The sequence below is a fragment of the Hypanus sabinus genome, chromosome 12, assembly GCF_030144855.1.
Source record: "Hypanus sabinus isolate sHypSab1 chromosome 12, sHypSab1.hap1, whole genome shotgun sequence".
NCBI lineage: Eukaryota > Metazoa > Chordata > Chondrichthyes > Myliobatiformes > Dasyatidae > Hypanus > Hypanus sabinus.
This window is the reverse complement of record NC_082717.1, coordinates 2,679,990-2,697,610: the sequence shown is the minus strand read 5'-3', so window position 1 is coordinate 2,697,610 and position 17,621 is coordinate 2,679,990. Positions and strand designations below refer to the sequence as shown.

General features: G+C 46.9%; 1 protein-coding gene across 5 annotated transcripts in view; it reads left to right on the top strand.

The window, feature by feature from the left end:
* The window catches only part of ptk2ba (protein tyrosine kinase 2 beta, a), a 247,775-nt gene that overhangs the window by 119,038 nt on the left and 111,116 nt on the right, over window positions 1-17,621 (top strand). For all 5 annotated transcript variants that reach the window (XM_059985434.1, XM_059985435.1, XM_059985437.1 and 2 more), the window contains exons 10-13: window positions 3,728-3,832; window positions 9,455-9,572; window positions 12,612-12,651; window positions 14,243-14,304. In XM_059985434.1, the coding sequence (XP_059841417.1) occupies window positions 3,728-3,832; window positions 9,455-9,572; window positions 12,612-12,651; window positions 14,243-14,304 (325 nt within the window). The remainder of the gene's footprint in view (window positions 1-3,727; window positions 3,833-9,454; window positions 9,573-12,611; window positions 12,652-14,242; window positions 14,305-17,621) is intronic.

Genomic DNA, 17,621 nt, shown 5'->3' with positions numbered 1-17,621 from the left:
TGTATACTGCCCCCTCAGTACTAGATCCTGTATTCTGCCCCCTCAGTACTAGGTCCTGTATACTGCCCCCTCAACTAGGTCCTGTATACTGCCCCCTCAGTACTAGGTCCTGTATACTGCCCCCTCAGTACTAGGTCCTGTATACTGCCCCCTCAGTACTAGGTCCTGTATACTGCCCCCTCAGTACTAGATCCTGTATATTGCCCCCTCAGTACTAGATCCTGTAAACTGCCCCCTCAACTAGGTCCTGTATACTGCCCCCTCAGTACTAGGTCCTGTAAACTGCCCCCTCAGTACTAGGTCCTGTATACTGCCCCCTCAGTACTAGGTCCTGTATACTGCCCCCTCAGTACTAGGTCCTGTATACTGCCCCCTCAGTACTAGGTCCTGTATACTGCCCCCTCAGTACTAGGTCCTGTATACTGCCCCCTCAGTACTAGGTCCTGTATACTGCCCCCTCAGTACTAGGTCCTGTATACTGCCCCCTCAGTACTAGGTCCTGTAAACTGCCCCCTCAGTACTAGGTCCTGTATACTGCCCCCTCAGTACTAGGTCCTGTATACTGCCCCCTCAGTACTAGGTCCTGTATACTGCCCCCTCAGTACTAGGTCCTGTATACTGCCCCCTCAGTACTAGGTCCTGTATACTGCCCCCTCAGTACTAGGTCCTGTATACTGCCCCCTCAGTACTAGGTCCTGTATACTGCCCCCTCAGTACTAGGTCCTGTATACTGCCCCCTCAGTACTAGGTCCTGTATACTGCCCCCTCAGTACTAGGTCCTGTATACTGCCCCCTCAGTACTAGGTCCTGTATACTGCCCCCTCAGTACTAGATCCTGTATATTGCCCCCTCAGTACTAGATCCTGTAAACTGCCCCCTCAACTAGGTCCTGTATACTGCCCCCTCAGTACTAGGTCCTGTAAACTGCCCCCTCAGTACTAGGTCCTGTATACTGCCCCCTCAGTACTAGGTCCTGTATACTGCCCCCTCAGTACTAGGTCCTGTATACTGCCCCCTCAGTACTAGGTCCTGTATACTGCCCCCTCAGTACTAGGTCCTGTATACTGCCCCCTCAGTACTAGGTCCTGTATACTGCCCCCTCAGTACTAGGTCCTGTATACTGCCCCCTCAGTACTAGGTCCTGTATACTGCCCCCTCAGTACTAGGTCCTGTATACTGCCCCCTCAGTACTAGGTCCTGTATACTGCCCCCTCAACTAGGTCCTGTATACTGCCCCCTCAGTACTAGGTCCTGTAAACTGCCCCCTCAGTACTAGGTCCTGTATACTGCCCCCTCAGTACTAGGTCCTGTATACTGCCCCCTCAGTACTAGGTCCTGTATACTGCCCCCTCAGTACTAGGTCCTGTATACTGCCCCCTCAGTACTAGATCCTGTATATTGCCCCCTCAGTACTAGATCCTGTATACTGCCCCCTCAGTACTAGGTCCTGTATACTGCCCCCTCAGTACTAGATCCTGTATACTGCCCCCTCAGTACTAGGTCCTGTATACTGCCCCCTCAGTACTAGGTCCTGTATACTGCCCCCTCAGTACTAGGTCCTGTATCCTGCCCCCTCAGTACTAGGTCCTGTATACTGCCCCCTCAGTACTAGGTCCTGTATCCTGCCCCCTCAGTACTAGGTCCTGTATACTGCCCCCTCAGTACTAGGTCCTGTATACTGCCCCCTCAGTACTAGGTCCTGTATCCTGCCCCCTCAGTACTAGGTCCTGTATACTGCCCCCTCAGTACTAGGTCCTGTATCCTGCCCCCTCAGTACTAGGTCCTGTATACTGCCCCCTCAGTACTAGGTCCTGTATACTGCCCCCTCAGTACTAGGTCCTGTATACTGCCCCCTCAGTACTAGGTCCTGTATACTGCCCCCTCAGTACTAGGTCCTGTATACTGCCCCCTCAGTACTAGGTCCTGTATATTGCCCCCTCAGTACTAGGTCCTGTATACTGCCCCCTCAGTACTAGGTCCTGTATACTGCCCCCTCAGTACTAGGTCCTGTATACTGCCCCCTCAGTACTAGATCCTGTATACTGCCCCCTCAGTACTAGGTCCTGTATACTGCCCCCTCAGTACTAGGTCCTGTATACTGCCCCCTCAGTACTAGGTCCTGTATCCTGCCCCCTCAGTACTAGGTCCTGTATACTGCCCCCTCAGTACTAGGTCCTGTATCCTGCCCCCTCAGTACTAGGTCCTGTATACTGCCCCCTCAGTACTAGGTCCTGTATCCTGCCCCCTCAGTACTAGGTCCTGTATACTGCCCCCTCAGTACTAGGTCCTGTATCCTGCCCCCTCAGTACTAGGTCCTGTATCCTGCCCCCTCAGTACTAGGTCCTGTATACTGCCCCCTCAGTACTAGGTCCTGTATACTGCCCCCTCAGTACTAGGTCCTGTATACTGCCCCCTCAGTACTAGATCCTGTATACTGCCCCCTCAGTACTAGGTCCTGTATACTGCCCCCTCAGTACTAGGTCCTGTATACTGCCCCCTCAGTACTAGGTCCTGTATACTGCCCCCTCAGTACTAGGTCCTGTATACTGCCCCCTCAGTACTAGGTCCTGTATACTGCCCCCTCAGTACTAGGTCCTGTATACTGCCCCCTCAGTACTAGGTCCTGTATACTGCCCCCTCAGTACTAGGTCCTGTATACTGCCCCCTCAGTACTAGGTCCTGTATACTGCCCCCTCAGTACTAGGTCCTGTATACTGCCCCCTCAGTACTAGGTCCTGTATACTGCCCCCTCAGTACTAGGTCCTGTATACTGCCCCCTCAGTACTAGGTCCTGTATACTGCCCCCTCAGTACTAGGTCCTGTATACTGCCCCCTCAGTACTAGGTCCTGTATACTGCCCCCTCAGTACTAGGTCCTGTATCCTGCCCCCTCAGTACTAGGTCCTGTATACTGCCCCCTCAGTACTAGGTCCTGTATACTGCCCCCTCAGTACTAGGTCCTGTATACTGCCCCCTCAGTACTAGGTCCTGTATACTGCCCCCTCAGTACTAGGTCCTGTATACTGCCCCCTCAGTACTAGGTCCTGTATACTGCCCCCTCAGTACTAGGTCCTGTATTCTGCCCCCTCAGTACTAGGTAGTGTTGCAGTCAGAATGCTCCCCTTAGACTCAGTTGAAGTTAACAGATGAGTGTGGCCTCTGACAAGGAAGGATCTGTATATAATGGGTAGCAGGAAACCACCAGTATCACTTCAGTTTATCCCAGGCAGACGTGAACCGGTAACTTCCCCATGGGAGAAATCCCTCCTGTGTACTCATACTTGCATTGTGGGCTTCAGGGTCCCTTTCTGTGATTAGATTAAATTAGTTTTATTTATCACATGGATATCGAAACTTGAGACATACAATGAAATACGTTGTTTGCATGAATGAGCGACACCGTTTGAGCATGTGCCAGAGGCAGCCTACAAGTTCCGCCACACTTCTCGGCACCAGCATGGTACTCCCACAACTTCCTAACCCTTACCCATACATCTTTGCATCGTCAAAGAAATTCGGAGAACCCCATCACGGGGAGAATGTACAAACTCCTTACAGGTAGCAGAGGGAATTGAACCCGGATGGCTGACGTAGACTATTATGCTAACCACTCCACTACCATATTGCCCTCTATCCTGTGCAATCTGTCAGATGATGATGATTAAAGGTTAAACTAAGTATTCCCCAAAGAGGAATGAACTGTTATCTTGTTCTTCGTTTGTGTACAGCCCATCAGCTTGGCCGAGTTCTCACAGATTCTCTCCATCAAATCAGTTCATTCAGAGAACAGCACAAAAGCTTTGCTTCAACTGGAGATCAGCGGGGCTTCCCAGGTAAGTTTCTCCACCAGAAATCATGCCTGTTATCACTACAGTGACGTGAAATACACCGCTGTTTTGCGGCAGCAGTACAGGGCAATACATAAAATTCCATAAATCACAAGTAAATAGAGCACAAAGAGAGGAACGCCAGTGTAGTGTTCATGGGCTCATGGACTGCCCAGTAATCTGATGGAAGATTCAGTCCTGACGAAAGGTCTCGGCTGGAAACATTGACAGTGCTTCTCCCTATAGATGCTGCCTGTCCTGCTGTGTTCCACCAGCATTTTGTGTGTGTTGTTTGAATTTCCAGCATCTGCAGATTTCCTCGTGTTTGAATCTGATGGAAGAAGCTTAAATGTTAGGTGCAGGTAACACCTCCCTGATGATAGTAATGCAAAGAGGATTTGTCCAAAGCGGTGAGGGTCCTGGATGATGGATGTTGCCTCCTTGAAGCATTGCCTTTTGAAGATGTCCTCAGTGGTGGGGAGGCCAGTGGCCATGATGGAGCAGACCGAGTCTACAGGCCTTTGCAGCCTCTTGGGATTCTGTGCATTGGAGACTCCATAGCAAGCGAGCACATAACCAGTTAGAACACTTTCCATGTGGGGAATTGAATGTGTGAATCCATTTGGATTGTACTTAGTGGGAATGTCAAGGGAGCTGGCCTGTTGGGATTGGGTTCAGTGGGAATATGAAGGGAATTGATCTGTTGGGATTGGGTTTAGTAGGAATATGAAGGGAGTTGGTCTGTTGGGATTGGGTTTAGTGGGAATATGAAGGGAGTAGGTCTGTTGGGAATGGGTTCAGTGGGAATGTGAAGGGAGTTGATCTGTTGGGATTGGGTTTAGTGGGAATATGAAGGGAGTAGGTCTGTTGGGATTGGGTTCAGTGGGAATATGAACGGAGTTGGTCTGTTGGGATTGGGTTCAGTGGGAATATGAAGGGAGTTGATCTGTTGGGAATGGGTTTAGTGGGAATGTGAGGGGAGTTGGTCTGTTGGGATTGGGTTTAGTGGGAATATGAAGGGAGTAGGTCTGTTGGGAATGGGTTTAGTGGGAATGTGAGGGGAGTTGGTCTGTTGGGATTGGGTTTAATTGGAAAGTGAAGTGGTTGGTTCATTGGGATGTGGTTTTGTGGGATTTATGTGGTTTCGGGGTTGGTCCTTTAGGAATGGGTCTAGTGGGAATTTGAGGGGAATTGGTCTTTGGGAATTATACATTATGAACTCTGCCTTTCTAGTGAGGAATCTATGAACAGGGAGTACAGACTCCGGGGATTAGAATATAAAGGCAAGGATGTACCCTGAGGCTTTACAGGACATTGGCAACACCGTACAAGGTGTATTGTGAGCAATTTTAGGCCCCTTATCTAAGAAAAGATGTGCTGGCTTTGGAGGCCATCCAGAGGAGGTTCACAAGAGTAATGCCTGGAATGAAAGAATAAATGTATGAGAAGAATTTGATGGCTCTTCAAATTTGAAGAGTTTTGTATTTACTGGAGTTTAGATGAATTGAAGGGGGATCTCACTGAAATATAACAAATATTGAAATGCATTGATAGAATGGACATGAAGCAGATGTTTCTTAGAGGGGAGGAGTCTAGAACCAGAGGGCACAGCCTCAGAAACATAGAAACATAGAAAATAGGTGCAGGAGTAGGCCATTTGGCCCTTTGAGCCTGCACCACCATTCAGTATGATCATGGCTGATCATCCAACTCAGAACCCTGTACCTGCTTTCTCTCCATACCCCCAATCCCTTTAGCCACAAGGGCCATATCTAACTCCCTCTTAAATATAGCCAATGAATTGGCCTCAACTGTTTCCTGTGGCAGAGAATTCCACAGATTCACCACTCTCTGTGTGAAGAAGTTTTTCCTCATCTTGGTCCTAAAAAGCTTCCCCTTTATCCTTAGACTGTGACCCCTCGTTCTGGACTTCCCCAACATCGGAAACAATCTTCCTGCATCTAGCCTGTCCAATCCCTTTAGAATTTTATACATTTCAATAAGATCCCCCCTCAATCTTCTAAATTCCAGTGAGTATAAGCCTAGTTGACCCAGTCTTTCTTCATATGAAAGTCCTGCCATCCCAGGAATCAATCTGGTGAACCTTCTCTGTGCTCCCTCTATGGCAAGAATGTCTTTCCTCAGATTAAAACTGCACACAGTACTCTAGGTGCTGTCTCACCAAGGCCTTGTACAACTGCAGTAGAACCTCCCTGCTCCTGTACTCGAATCCTTTCACTATGAATGCCAACATACCATTTGCCTTTTTCACCGCCTGCTGTACCTGCATGCCCACCTTCAACGACTGGTGTACAATGACACCCAGGTCTCGTTGCAACTCCCCTTTTCCTAATCGGCCACCGTTCAGATAATAATTTGTTTTCCTGTTCTTGCAACCAAAGTGGATAACCTCACATTTATCCACATTAAATTGCATCTGCCATGAATTTGCCCACTCACCTAACCTATCCAAGTCACCTTGCATCCTTTTAGCATCCTCCTCACAGCTAACACCGCCGCCCAGCTTCGTGTCATCTGCAAACTTGGAGATGCTGCATTTAATTCCCTCGTCTAAATCACTAATATATATTGTAAACAACTGGGGTCCCAGCACCGAGCCTTGCGGTACCCCACTAGTCACTGCCTGCCAATCTGAAAAGGTCCCATTTACTCCCACTCTTTGCTTCTTGTCTGCCAACCAATTCTCTATCCTCATCAATACCATACCCCCAATACTGTGTACTTTAAGTTTGCACACTAATCTCCTGTGTGGGACCTTATCAAAAGCCTTTTGAAAATCTAACTATACCACATCCATTGGCTCTCCCCTATCCACTCTATTAGTTACATCTTCAAAAAATTCTATAAGATTCGTCAGACATGATTTTCCTTTCACAAATCCATGCTGACTTTGTCCGATGATTTCACCTCTTTCCAAATGTGCTGTTATCACATCTTTGATAACCGACTCTAGCATTTTCCCCACCACCGATGTCAGACTTAACCAGTCTATAATTCCCCGGTTTCTCTCTCCCTACTGTTTTAAAAAGTGGGGTTACATTAGCCACCCTCCAATCCTCAGGAACTAATCAAGAATCTAAGGAGTTTTGAAAAATTATCACTAATGCATCCACTATTTCTTGGGCTACTTCCTTAAGCACTCTGGGATGCAGACCATCTGGCCCTGGGGATTTATCTGCCTTTAATCCCTTCAATTTACCTAACACCACTTCCCTACTAACATGTATTTCCCTCAGTTCCTCCATCTCACTAGACCCTCGGTCCCTTACTATTTCCGGAAGATTATTTATGTCCTCCTTAGTGAAGACAGAACCAAAATAATTGTTCAATTGGTCTGCCATGTCTTTGTTCCCTATGATCAATTCACCTGTTTCTGACTGTAAAGGACCTACATATGTCTTGACCAATCTTTTTCTTTTCACGTATCTATAAAAGCTTTTACAGTCAGTTTTTATGTTCCCTGCCAGCTTTCTCTCATAATCTTTTTTCCCTTTCCTAATTAAGCCCTTTGTCCTCCTCTGCTGGACTCTGCATTTCTCCCAGTCCTCAGGTGTGCTGCTTTTTTTTGCTAATTTATATGTTTCTTCTTTGGACTTGATACTATCACTAATTTCCCTTGTCGGCTACGGGTGCACTACCTTCCCTGGTTTATTTTTTGCCAAACTGGGAATAGAGGGACTTGCAATTCGAACAGAGAAAAGGAGAAATATTTTTAGCCAGAGGGTGGTGAATCTGTGGAATTCATTGTGATGTCTGTGGAGGCCAAATTATTGAGTATACTTAAAGAGGAAGTTGATAGATTCTTGGTTAGTCAGAGCATCTAAGTCTATGGGGAGTAGGCAGGAGACTAGTTGAGAGGGATGATAAGTCAGTCATGACAGAATGACGGAGCAGACTCGATGGCCTAATTCTGCTCCTCTAAATTACGGAATCATTACTTCTCATTAACTGGCTCCTGGTCCACTGTGAGAATCAGGTTTATTATCAATGACGTAGTCATGAAACTTGTTGTTTTCTGGCAGCAGTACAGTGCAATGCATAATAAAAAAAACCTACAAATTACAATAAATAGTGTTGTAGTGGTCCATGATGACAGATGAGAAAAGTTCGTTTAACTCGACTGACGTCTTTATTGCAACAAACACAAAAACAGACCAGGCACGATGACGTGAGGAAGGTCATCACTCACTGAAATGCAGACAGAGGAGGTGATTGTAACACACTCAGTTACAGTCAGGGTAGCCCACAAACTCACAAGTGAATACAGTAACTGTATAACACAAGCTAAAATGTAACAATAAATGAACTTGAACATCCTACAAAAGCATTTTAATACAAAAACAATAAGTAGCGCTGGTCATTAGGAATGCTGGGCTGGGATGTCATCCACATCTACTCTCTCTTTGGAACCCCACTGCATAAGTAAAAATAAATTAATTAAGTAGTACAAAAAGATGAAGAAGATAGTATTAATGGTCTCAGAAATCTGATGGTGAAGGCAATAGAGCTGTTCCTAAAACATTGGGTGTGTGGCTTCAGGCTCCTGTACCTCCTCCTTGATGTTAGCAATGAGAAGAAGGCATGCCCTTGGTCATGGGATTCCTTAATGATGGAAGTTGCCTTTTTGAAGCATCACCTTTTGAAGATGTCCTCGATGGTGTGGAGGCTAGTGCCCATGATGGAGCAGGCTGAGTTTACAACTTTCTGCAGCTCTTTCTGTCTCTGTGCTGTGGCCCTTCCATACCAGACGATGATACAACCAGTCAGAATGCTCTCCATCATTCATCTCTTGAAAGTTTTGAGTGTCTTTGGAGACAGAATCAGAATTGGGTTTCTTATCACTGGCAAATGACGTGAAATTTGTTAACTTAGCAGCAGCAGTTCAATGCCATACATAATCTAGCAGAGAGAGAGAAAAAAATAAATAATAAGAAATAAAATAAAACATAATAAATAAACAAGTAAATCAATTACATATATTGAATAGATTATTTTTTTAAAATGTGCAAAAACAGAAATACTGTATATTAAAACAAGTGAGGTAGTGTCCAAAGCTTCAATGTCCATTTAGGAATTAGATGGCGGAGGGGAAGAAGCTGTTCCTGAATCGCTGAGTGTGTGCTTTCAGGCTTCTGTATCTCCTACCCGATGGTGACAATGAGAAAAGGGCATGTCCTGGGTGCTGGAGGTCTTTAATAATGGATGCTGCCTTTCTGAGCAAAGTCTCTCCTCAAACTCTGAATTGAATATAGCCACTGTCATGCTTTCTTTGCAATTGCATCAATGTGTTAGGCCCAGGACTGATCTTGAGAGATCTTGACACCCTAGAACTTGAAATTACTCACCCTTTGCACAGTTGACCCCCTCAGTGAGGACTGGTGTGTGTTCCCCCAATTCCCTGACATCCACAATCAATTCTTTGGTCTTACTGACACTGAGGGCAAGGTTGTTGTTGCAACACCACTCACCCAGGTGATCTGTCTCACTCCAGATGTCGGTCATTGGGTACTGGTGTGACTGTCGCTCTTTTGAAGCAGGTGGAAACCTCTGAGTGCAGTAGTGATCTCACATTTCCAGTTGTCTCATACTCTCTTATGTTCAATGCAGCCCCTGACCATAACAACCTCTTCACTGGCGATGGCAGAGAACATGGCCAACCTAATTGATGGGTACTGCCAGCTGGAGCACGGAAACACCAACTCCCTCATCACCAGGCCCAAGACAGGTGAGTGATGGGGAATACTCCTGTCCAGAGACATTGTGCAATACAATATGGGTACAGGACTTTGAGCACCCCCAGTTCATGCTGATCACAGTGCCCACTGGGGGATTGACTGTGCTGGATTGGGTGTTGTGCAATGATCCAGAGGTGATAAGAGAACTCAGGGTTAAGGAACCCTTAGGGAACAGTGATTATAGTATGATCAAGTTCACTTTGAAAATTGAGAAGTAGAAACTAAATTCCAATGTGTCAGTATTTCAGTCGAATAAAGTAAATTACAATGGCCTGAGAGGGGAACTGGCCAAAGTTGACTGCAAAGAGATACTAGCAGGAAAGTCAGCAGAGCAGCAATGGCTGGAGTTGTGAAAAATGAGGGAAGTGCAAGACAGATATATTCCAAATAAGAAGAAATTTTCAAATGTTAGAAGGACACTACCGTGGCTGACAAGTGAAGTCAGAACCAAAGTAAAAGCAAAAGAGAAAGCTTACAAGGAAGCCAGAGCTAGTGGGAAGATAGAGGATTGGGCAGCTTTTAAAAACTTGCAGAAGAAAACAAAGAAGGTCATTAGGAAGGAAAAAATGAATTATGAAAGGAAGCGGGTGACCAATATCAAAGAAGAAACTAGAAGCTTTTTTAAGTATATAAAGGGTAAAAGATATAAAGGGTAGATATAGGGCCAATACAAAATGATGCTGGAGGTATTGCAATGAGAGACGCAGAGATGGCCGAGGAACTGAATGAGTATTTTGTAATCAGTCTTCACAGTGGAAGACATCTGTAGTATACTGGACATTCAAGATTGTCAGGGAAATGAAGTATGTGCAGTGAAAATTACAACTGATAAGGTGCTCAGGAAGCTTAATAGTCTGAGGGTGGATAAAACTGCTATTTAAGGAGGGTGGGAGGCAGCAGAAAGGAAACTATAGACTTGTTAGCCTGACATCAGTGGTTGGGATGTTGTTGGAATTGATTGTTAGGGATGAGATTATGGAGTACTTGGAGGCACATGACAAGATAGGCCAAAGCCAGCATGGTTTCCTGAAAGGAAAATCCTGCCTGACAAAACTACTGCAATTTTTTGAGGAAATTACAAGCAGGGTAGACAAAGGAGGTGTAGTAGATGTGGTGTACTTGGATTTTCAGGAGTCTTTGACAAGGTACTGCACATGGGGCTGCTTAGCAAAATAAGAGCCCATGGAATTACAGGGAAGTTCCTAGTATGGGTGGATCATTGGCTGATTGGCAGAAGGAAGAGAGTGGGGATAAAGGGATCCTATTCTGCTGGCTGCTGGTTACCAGTGGAGTTCCACAGGGGTCGGTGTTGGAACCGCTGCTTTTTGCAATGTATGTCAATGATTTGGACTACGCTATTAAATAATTTGTGGGTAAATTTGCTGATGATACAAAGGTAGGTGGAGGAGCGAGTAGTGTTGAGGAAGCAAAGAGCCTGCAGAGAGACTTAGTTAGTTTAGGGGAATAGGCAAAGAAGTGGGTAATGAAATACGATGTTGAAAAGTGTATGGTCATGCACTTTGGTGGAAGAAATAAACGGGTAGATTATTATTTAGATGGAGAGAGAATTCAAAATGCAGATATGCAAAGAGATTTGGGAGTTATTGTGCAGGATACCCTATAGGTTAACCTCCAGGTTGAGTCAGTTGTGAAGAAGGGGAATGTAATGTTGGCATTCATTTCCAGAGGTATAAAATATAAGAGCAGGGATGTGATGTTGAGACTATAAGGCACTCGTGAATCCATATTTGGAGTATTGTGCTCCTTATTTTAGGAAGGATATACTGACATTGGAGAGGGTTCAGAGAAGATTCACAAGAATGAATCCAGGAATGAAGGGTTACCATATGAGGAATGTCTGACAGCTCTTGGGCTGTATTCCCTGGAGTTCAGGAGAATGGTGGGGGGGGGGGGGTCTCATAGAAACATTCCAAATGTTAAAAGGCCTGAACAGATTAGATATGGCGAAGTTATTTCCCATGGTAGGGAGTCTAGGACAAGAGGGCATGACTTCAGGATTGAAGGACGTCCATTTAGAACACAGGTGCAGAGAAATTACTTTAGTCAGAAGGTGGTAAATCTGTGGAATTTGTTGCCACCAGCAGCTGTGGAGGCCAAGTCATTTACGGCAGAGATAGATAGGTTCTTGATTAACCAGAGCATCAAAAGGTATGGGATGAAGGCAGGGGAGTGGGGATGACTAGAAGAAATGGATCTGCCACAATTGAATGGCAGAGCAGACCCGATGGGCTGAATGACCTACTTCTGCTCCTATATCTTATGGTCTTATGGTGAGAGGGTGGGGGGAGGAATTGATACTGGTTAATATGATGGAAAACATATAATGTGTCTTTGACAGATAGGTTAGTTTGAAGGTAGACAGGCTGGTGGACACAAATATGATGGAGTTGTTTATGAGACTTCTGGATATGCACAGGCACGTTCAGAAATTGGACATTGTGTAGGCAGATGGAATTGGTTTAGTTGAGCATTTAATTACTAGTTTAATTAGCTTAGAACACTGTGATAGGCTGAAGGAGCTCTTCCTGTGCTGTACTGTACTGTTCTATGCTCTGTATTGTAGGTCAAAGGTCGATGCCAAAAGCCACTGTGTCAGAATCAGGTTCATTATCACTGACGTACACTGGGTCGTGAAATCTGTTGTTTTGTAGCAGCAGTACAGAGAGATTGCTACAGGTTCCAGTAAGAAATATGTAAACATTAATTGACCAGTGCAAAGAGCAACAGATCTTGGAGTAGTGTTCATGGGTTTGGTGTCGGTAAAGAAATCAGGTAGCACAGGAGAGGCTGTTCAAACGCTGACTACGCACTCAGACAAGCATCTTCTGGATCTGAGCGAGAGGTCATCTTTCATTCCCAAGCATCCCAAATCCATTTTGTGATTAGCACAGACACTGAATGTGGTCCTGGGCTGGCTGGTGTGTTGGGGAGCCCAGGTAGCCTGGCAGTGAGGTGACTCTGGCGAGGGTTCCTGCATTAACGCTGTCACCATTACTTTGTTCCTGCAGATCTGGTTACGAAAGAGAAGCTGCCTGAACTTCCCGAGAGGTATGTGAGCCACTCCTTCCGTCCAGGGCTCACGAGAGAGCCGTCACTGCGCCGCTCAGGGGCCAGCAGCAGTTGTGTTCGGCTCTCCACAGGAATGTTCTGAAGACTTGACAGATTCATAGAGCACCACAACACAGCTGCCTGTGGCAACATCTTCCACAGATTCACTGCTCTCTGACTAAAGAAATTCCTCCTCATCTCTATTCTAAGAGGATGTCCCTCTATTCTGAGGCTGTGTCCTCTGGTCTTAGACTATCCCACCATACGAAGTATCCTCTCCACATCCACTCTATTGAGGCATTTCAATATTCGATAGGTTTCAATGAGGTCACCCGTCATTCATCAGCTTTCACTGAGGAATTCACAAGTAGCACTCTGGCCTTCATCAGTCAGGGCATCAAGTTTAGGAGTACGGACATAATGTTGCAGTTATACAAAGCCATTGGTGAGGCTGCATTTGGAGCATTATGTGTAGTTTTGCACATCTTTGACCACCTAGACAAAGAATGCTGCCTGGACTAGAGTGGCTGATTGGCAGGAGAAAGGTAGCTCCCAATCCCTGATGAAGGTTTTTGATCTGAAACATCAACTGTTTACTCTTTTCCATCAATGCTGCCTGGCCTGCTGAGTTCCTCCAGCATTTTGTGTGTGTCCATTTATTTCCACTCTTTCCTCCTGACAATCAGCCATTGCTCTATCCATGCCAATACTTTTCCTGTAATACCATGGGTTCTCAACTGGTTAACCGCTCAAAGTCCCATTGAAACTACACTCTGTCCACAACATCTCCAACTTTCATGTCATCTGCAGACTTACTAAATCACCCTTACACTTCTTCATCAAAGTCTTATACAAATCACAAAGAGCAGTGGATTTAGAACACCACTGGTCACTGACTACCAGGCAGAATATGCTCCATCTAGCGCCTTTGATGGCGAAGCTAATTCCGTATCTACAGAGTCAAGTTTCCCTGGATTCCATGCTTCCTGATTTTTGGAATGAGCCTTCAAAGGGGAACATTATCAAAAACTACTAAGATCCTTCCACACCACATCCACTGTTCCACCTTCACCAATATGCTTTGTTGCATCCCCAAAAGCATTCAATTAGACTCATGAGGCATGACCTCACAAAGCCATGCTGAGTATCCCTAATTAGATTGTGCTTCTCTAAATGTTCGTAAACCCTGCCTCCAAGAATCTCTGATAATTGACCTTCCACTGAAGTAAGACTCACTGGTTTATAAATCGCTGGCTTATCCCTACTCCCTTTGTGAACAAAGCAACAATATTTGCCACCATACAATCCTCTGGCACTGCTCCTATAGCCAGTAGGATCCAAAGATCATCGCCAAAGGGATCTTCCGTCACTTCCTGTAACAACTTGGGGAATATCCCATCTATCCTAAACTTTTCCAAAGGATCCAGCCATTAGGGTTGTGAGGCCCAACCTGCCTCGCACAAAGCCATGCTAACTCACACTTCTCCAGATGCTCGTCAATCCTGTCCCTTCGAATCCTCTCCCATAGTTGCACAGTCCTGTGTTATACAGGCCTTCGTTGCTAAGTGACCCTGTTACTCCTTTGTTTTAGGCCCCGACCGGAAATGAAAGTCGCTGAGGAACGACAATCTATATTGTCACGGAACAGCATGGGTGAGTCACACTGCTGGATCTGGGGTATGTAGGCACAGACAGAGCTTTGGTGTTGGAGTCAGAACAGTGGCACGGATGGTGGTTGATGAGGAAGGAGAACGACAGGGATGTTGTTTTGTCAGAAAGTGAAGCAGCCTTGGCAATTCTCGCTGTTTTGGGCTTCCTGCAAGGGGCTCACTCGTTGGCAGTTGGGGGCAGAGCTGGGTGTGGTGGTATCGGGTATGGATATGTTCTTTCAACTGGACATGATTGAGAACTGTCTCATGCTCCCCATCTCAGCACAGTTCAATCACCCCACCTCACCCTCTGAGTTATCCAACCTCAGCACGATGACCACACACCTCACCCTGTGAGTTATCCAACCTCAGCTCGATGACCACACACCTCACCGTGAGAGTTATCCAACCTCAGCTTTCAATGACCACACACCTCACCCTGTGAGTTATCCAACCTCAGCACGATGACCACACACCTCACCCTGAGAGTTATCCAACCTCAGCTTTCAATGACCACACACCTCACCCTGTGAGTTATCCAACCTCAGCACGATGACCACACACCTCACCCTGTGAGTTATCCAACCTCAGCTCAATGACCACACACCTCACCCTGTGAGTTATCCAACCTCAGCACGATGACCACACACCTCACCCTGTGAGTTATCCAACCTCAGCTTTCAATGACCACACACCTCACCCTGTGAGTTATCCAACCTCAGCTTTCAATGACCACACACCTCACCCTGTGAGTTATCCAACCTCAGCTTTCAATGACCACACACCTCACCCTGTGAGTTATCCAACCTCAGCACGATGACCACACACCTCACCCTGTGAGTTATCCAACCTCAGCACAATGACCACACACCTCACCCTGTGAGTTATCCAACCTCAGCTTTCAATGACCACACACCTCACCCTGTGAGTTATCCAACCTCAGCTTTCAATGACCACACACCTCACCCTGAGAGTTATCCAACCTCAGCACGATGACCACACACCTCACCGTGAGAGTTATCCAACCTCAGCACGATGACCACACACCTCACCCTGTGAGTTATCCAACCTCAGCACGATGACCACACACCTCACCCTGAGAGTTATCCAACCTCAGCTTTCAATGACCACACACCTCACCCTGAGAGTTATCCAACCTCAGCTTTCAATGACCACACACCTCACCCTGTGAGTTATCCAACCTCAGCACGATGACCACACACCTCACCCTGAGAGTTATCCAACCTCAGCTTTCAATGACCACACACCTCACCCTGTGAGTTATCCAACCTCAGCACGATGACCACACACCTCACCCTGTGAGTTATCCAACCTCAGCACGATGACCACACACCTCACCCTGAGAGTTATCCAACCTCAGCTTTCAATGACCACACACCTCACCCTGAGAGTTATCCAACCTCAGCTTTCAATGACCACACACCTCACCCTGTGAGTTATCCAACCTCAGCACGATGACCACACACCTCACGCTGTGAGTTATCCAACCTCAGCTTTCAATGACCACACACCTCACCCTGTGAGTTATCCAACCTCAGCTTTCAATGACCACACACCTCACCCTGTGAGTTATCCAACCTCAGCACGATGACCACACACCTCACCGTGAGAGTTATCCAACCTCAGCTTTCAATGACCACACACCTCACCCTGTGAGTTATCCAACCTCAGCACGATGACCACACACCTCACCCTGTGAGTTATCCAACCTCAGCACGATGACCACACACCTCACCCTGAGAGTTATCCAACCTCAGCACGATGACCACACACCTCACCCTGTGAGTTATCCAACCTCAGCACGATGACCACACACCTCACCCTGTGAGTTATCCAACCTCAGCTTTCAATGACCACACACCTCACCCTGTGAGTTATCCAACCTCAGCTTTCAATGACCACACACCTCACCCTGTGCGTTATCCAACCTCAGCACGATGACCACACACCTCACCCTGTGAGTTATCCAACCTCAGCACGATGACCACACACCTCACCCTGTGAGTTATCCAACCTCAGCACGATGACCACACACCTCACCCTGTGAGTTATCCAACCTCAGCTTTCAATGACCACACACCTCACCCTGTGAGTTATCCAACCTCAGCACGATGACCACACACCTCACCCTGTGAGTTATCCAACCTCAGCACGATGACCACACACCTCACCCTGTGAGTTATCTAACCTCAGCTTTCAATGACCACACACCTCACCCTGTGAGTTATCCAACCTCAGCTTTCAATGACCACACACCTCACCCTGTGAGTTATCCAACCTCAGCACGATGACCACACACCTCACCGTGAGAGTTATCCAACCTCAGCACAATGACCACACACCTCACCGTGAGAGTTATCCAACCTCAGCACGATGACCACACACCTCACCCTGTGAGTTATCCAACCTCAGCTCGATGACCACACACCTCACCCTGTGAGTTATCCAACCTCAGCACGATGACCACACACCTCACCCTGTGAGTTATCCAACCTCAGCACGATGACCACACACCTCACCCTGTGAGTTATCCAACCTCAGCACGATGACCACACACCTCACCCTGTGAGTTATCCAACCTCAGCTCGATGACCACACACCTCACCCTGTGAGTTATCCAACCTCAGCACGATGACCACACACCTCACCCTGTGAGTTATCCAACCTCAGCACGATGACCACACACCTCACCCTGTGAGTTATCCAACCTCAGCACGATGACCACACACCTCACCCTGTGAGTTATCCAACCTCAGCTTTCAATGACCACACACCTCACCCTGTGAGTTATCCAACCTCAGCTTTCAATGACCACACACCTCACCCTGTGAGTTATCCAACCTCAGCACGATGACCACACACCTCACCCTGTGAGTTATCCAACCTCAGCTTTCAATGACCACACACCTCACCCTGTGTGTTATCCAACCTCAGCTTTCAATGACCACACACCTCACCCTGTGAGTTATCCAACCTCAGCTTTCAATGACCACACACCTCACCCTGTGAGTTATCCAACCTCAGCACGATGACCACACACCTCACCCTGAGAGTTATCCAACCTCAGCTTTCAATGACCACACACCTCACCCTGTGAGTTATCCAACCTCAGCACGATGACCACACACCTCACCCTGAGAGTTATCCAACCTCAGCACGATGACCACACACCTCACCCTGTGAGTTATCCAACCTCAGCTTTCAATGACCACACACCTCACCCTGTGAGTTATCCAACCTCAGCTTTCAATGACCACACACCTCACCCTGTGAGTTATCCAACCTCAGCTCGATGACCAC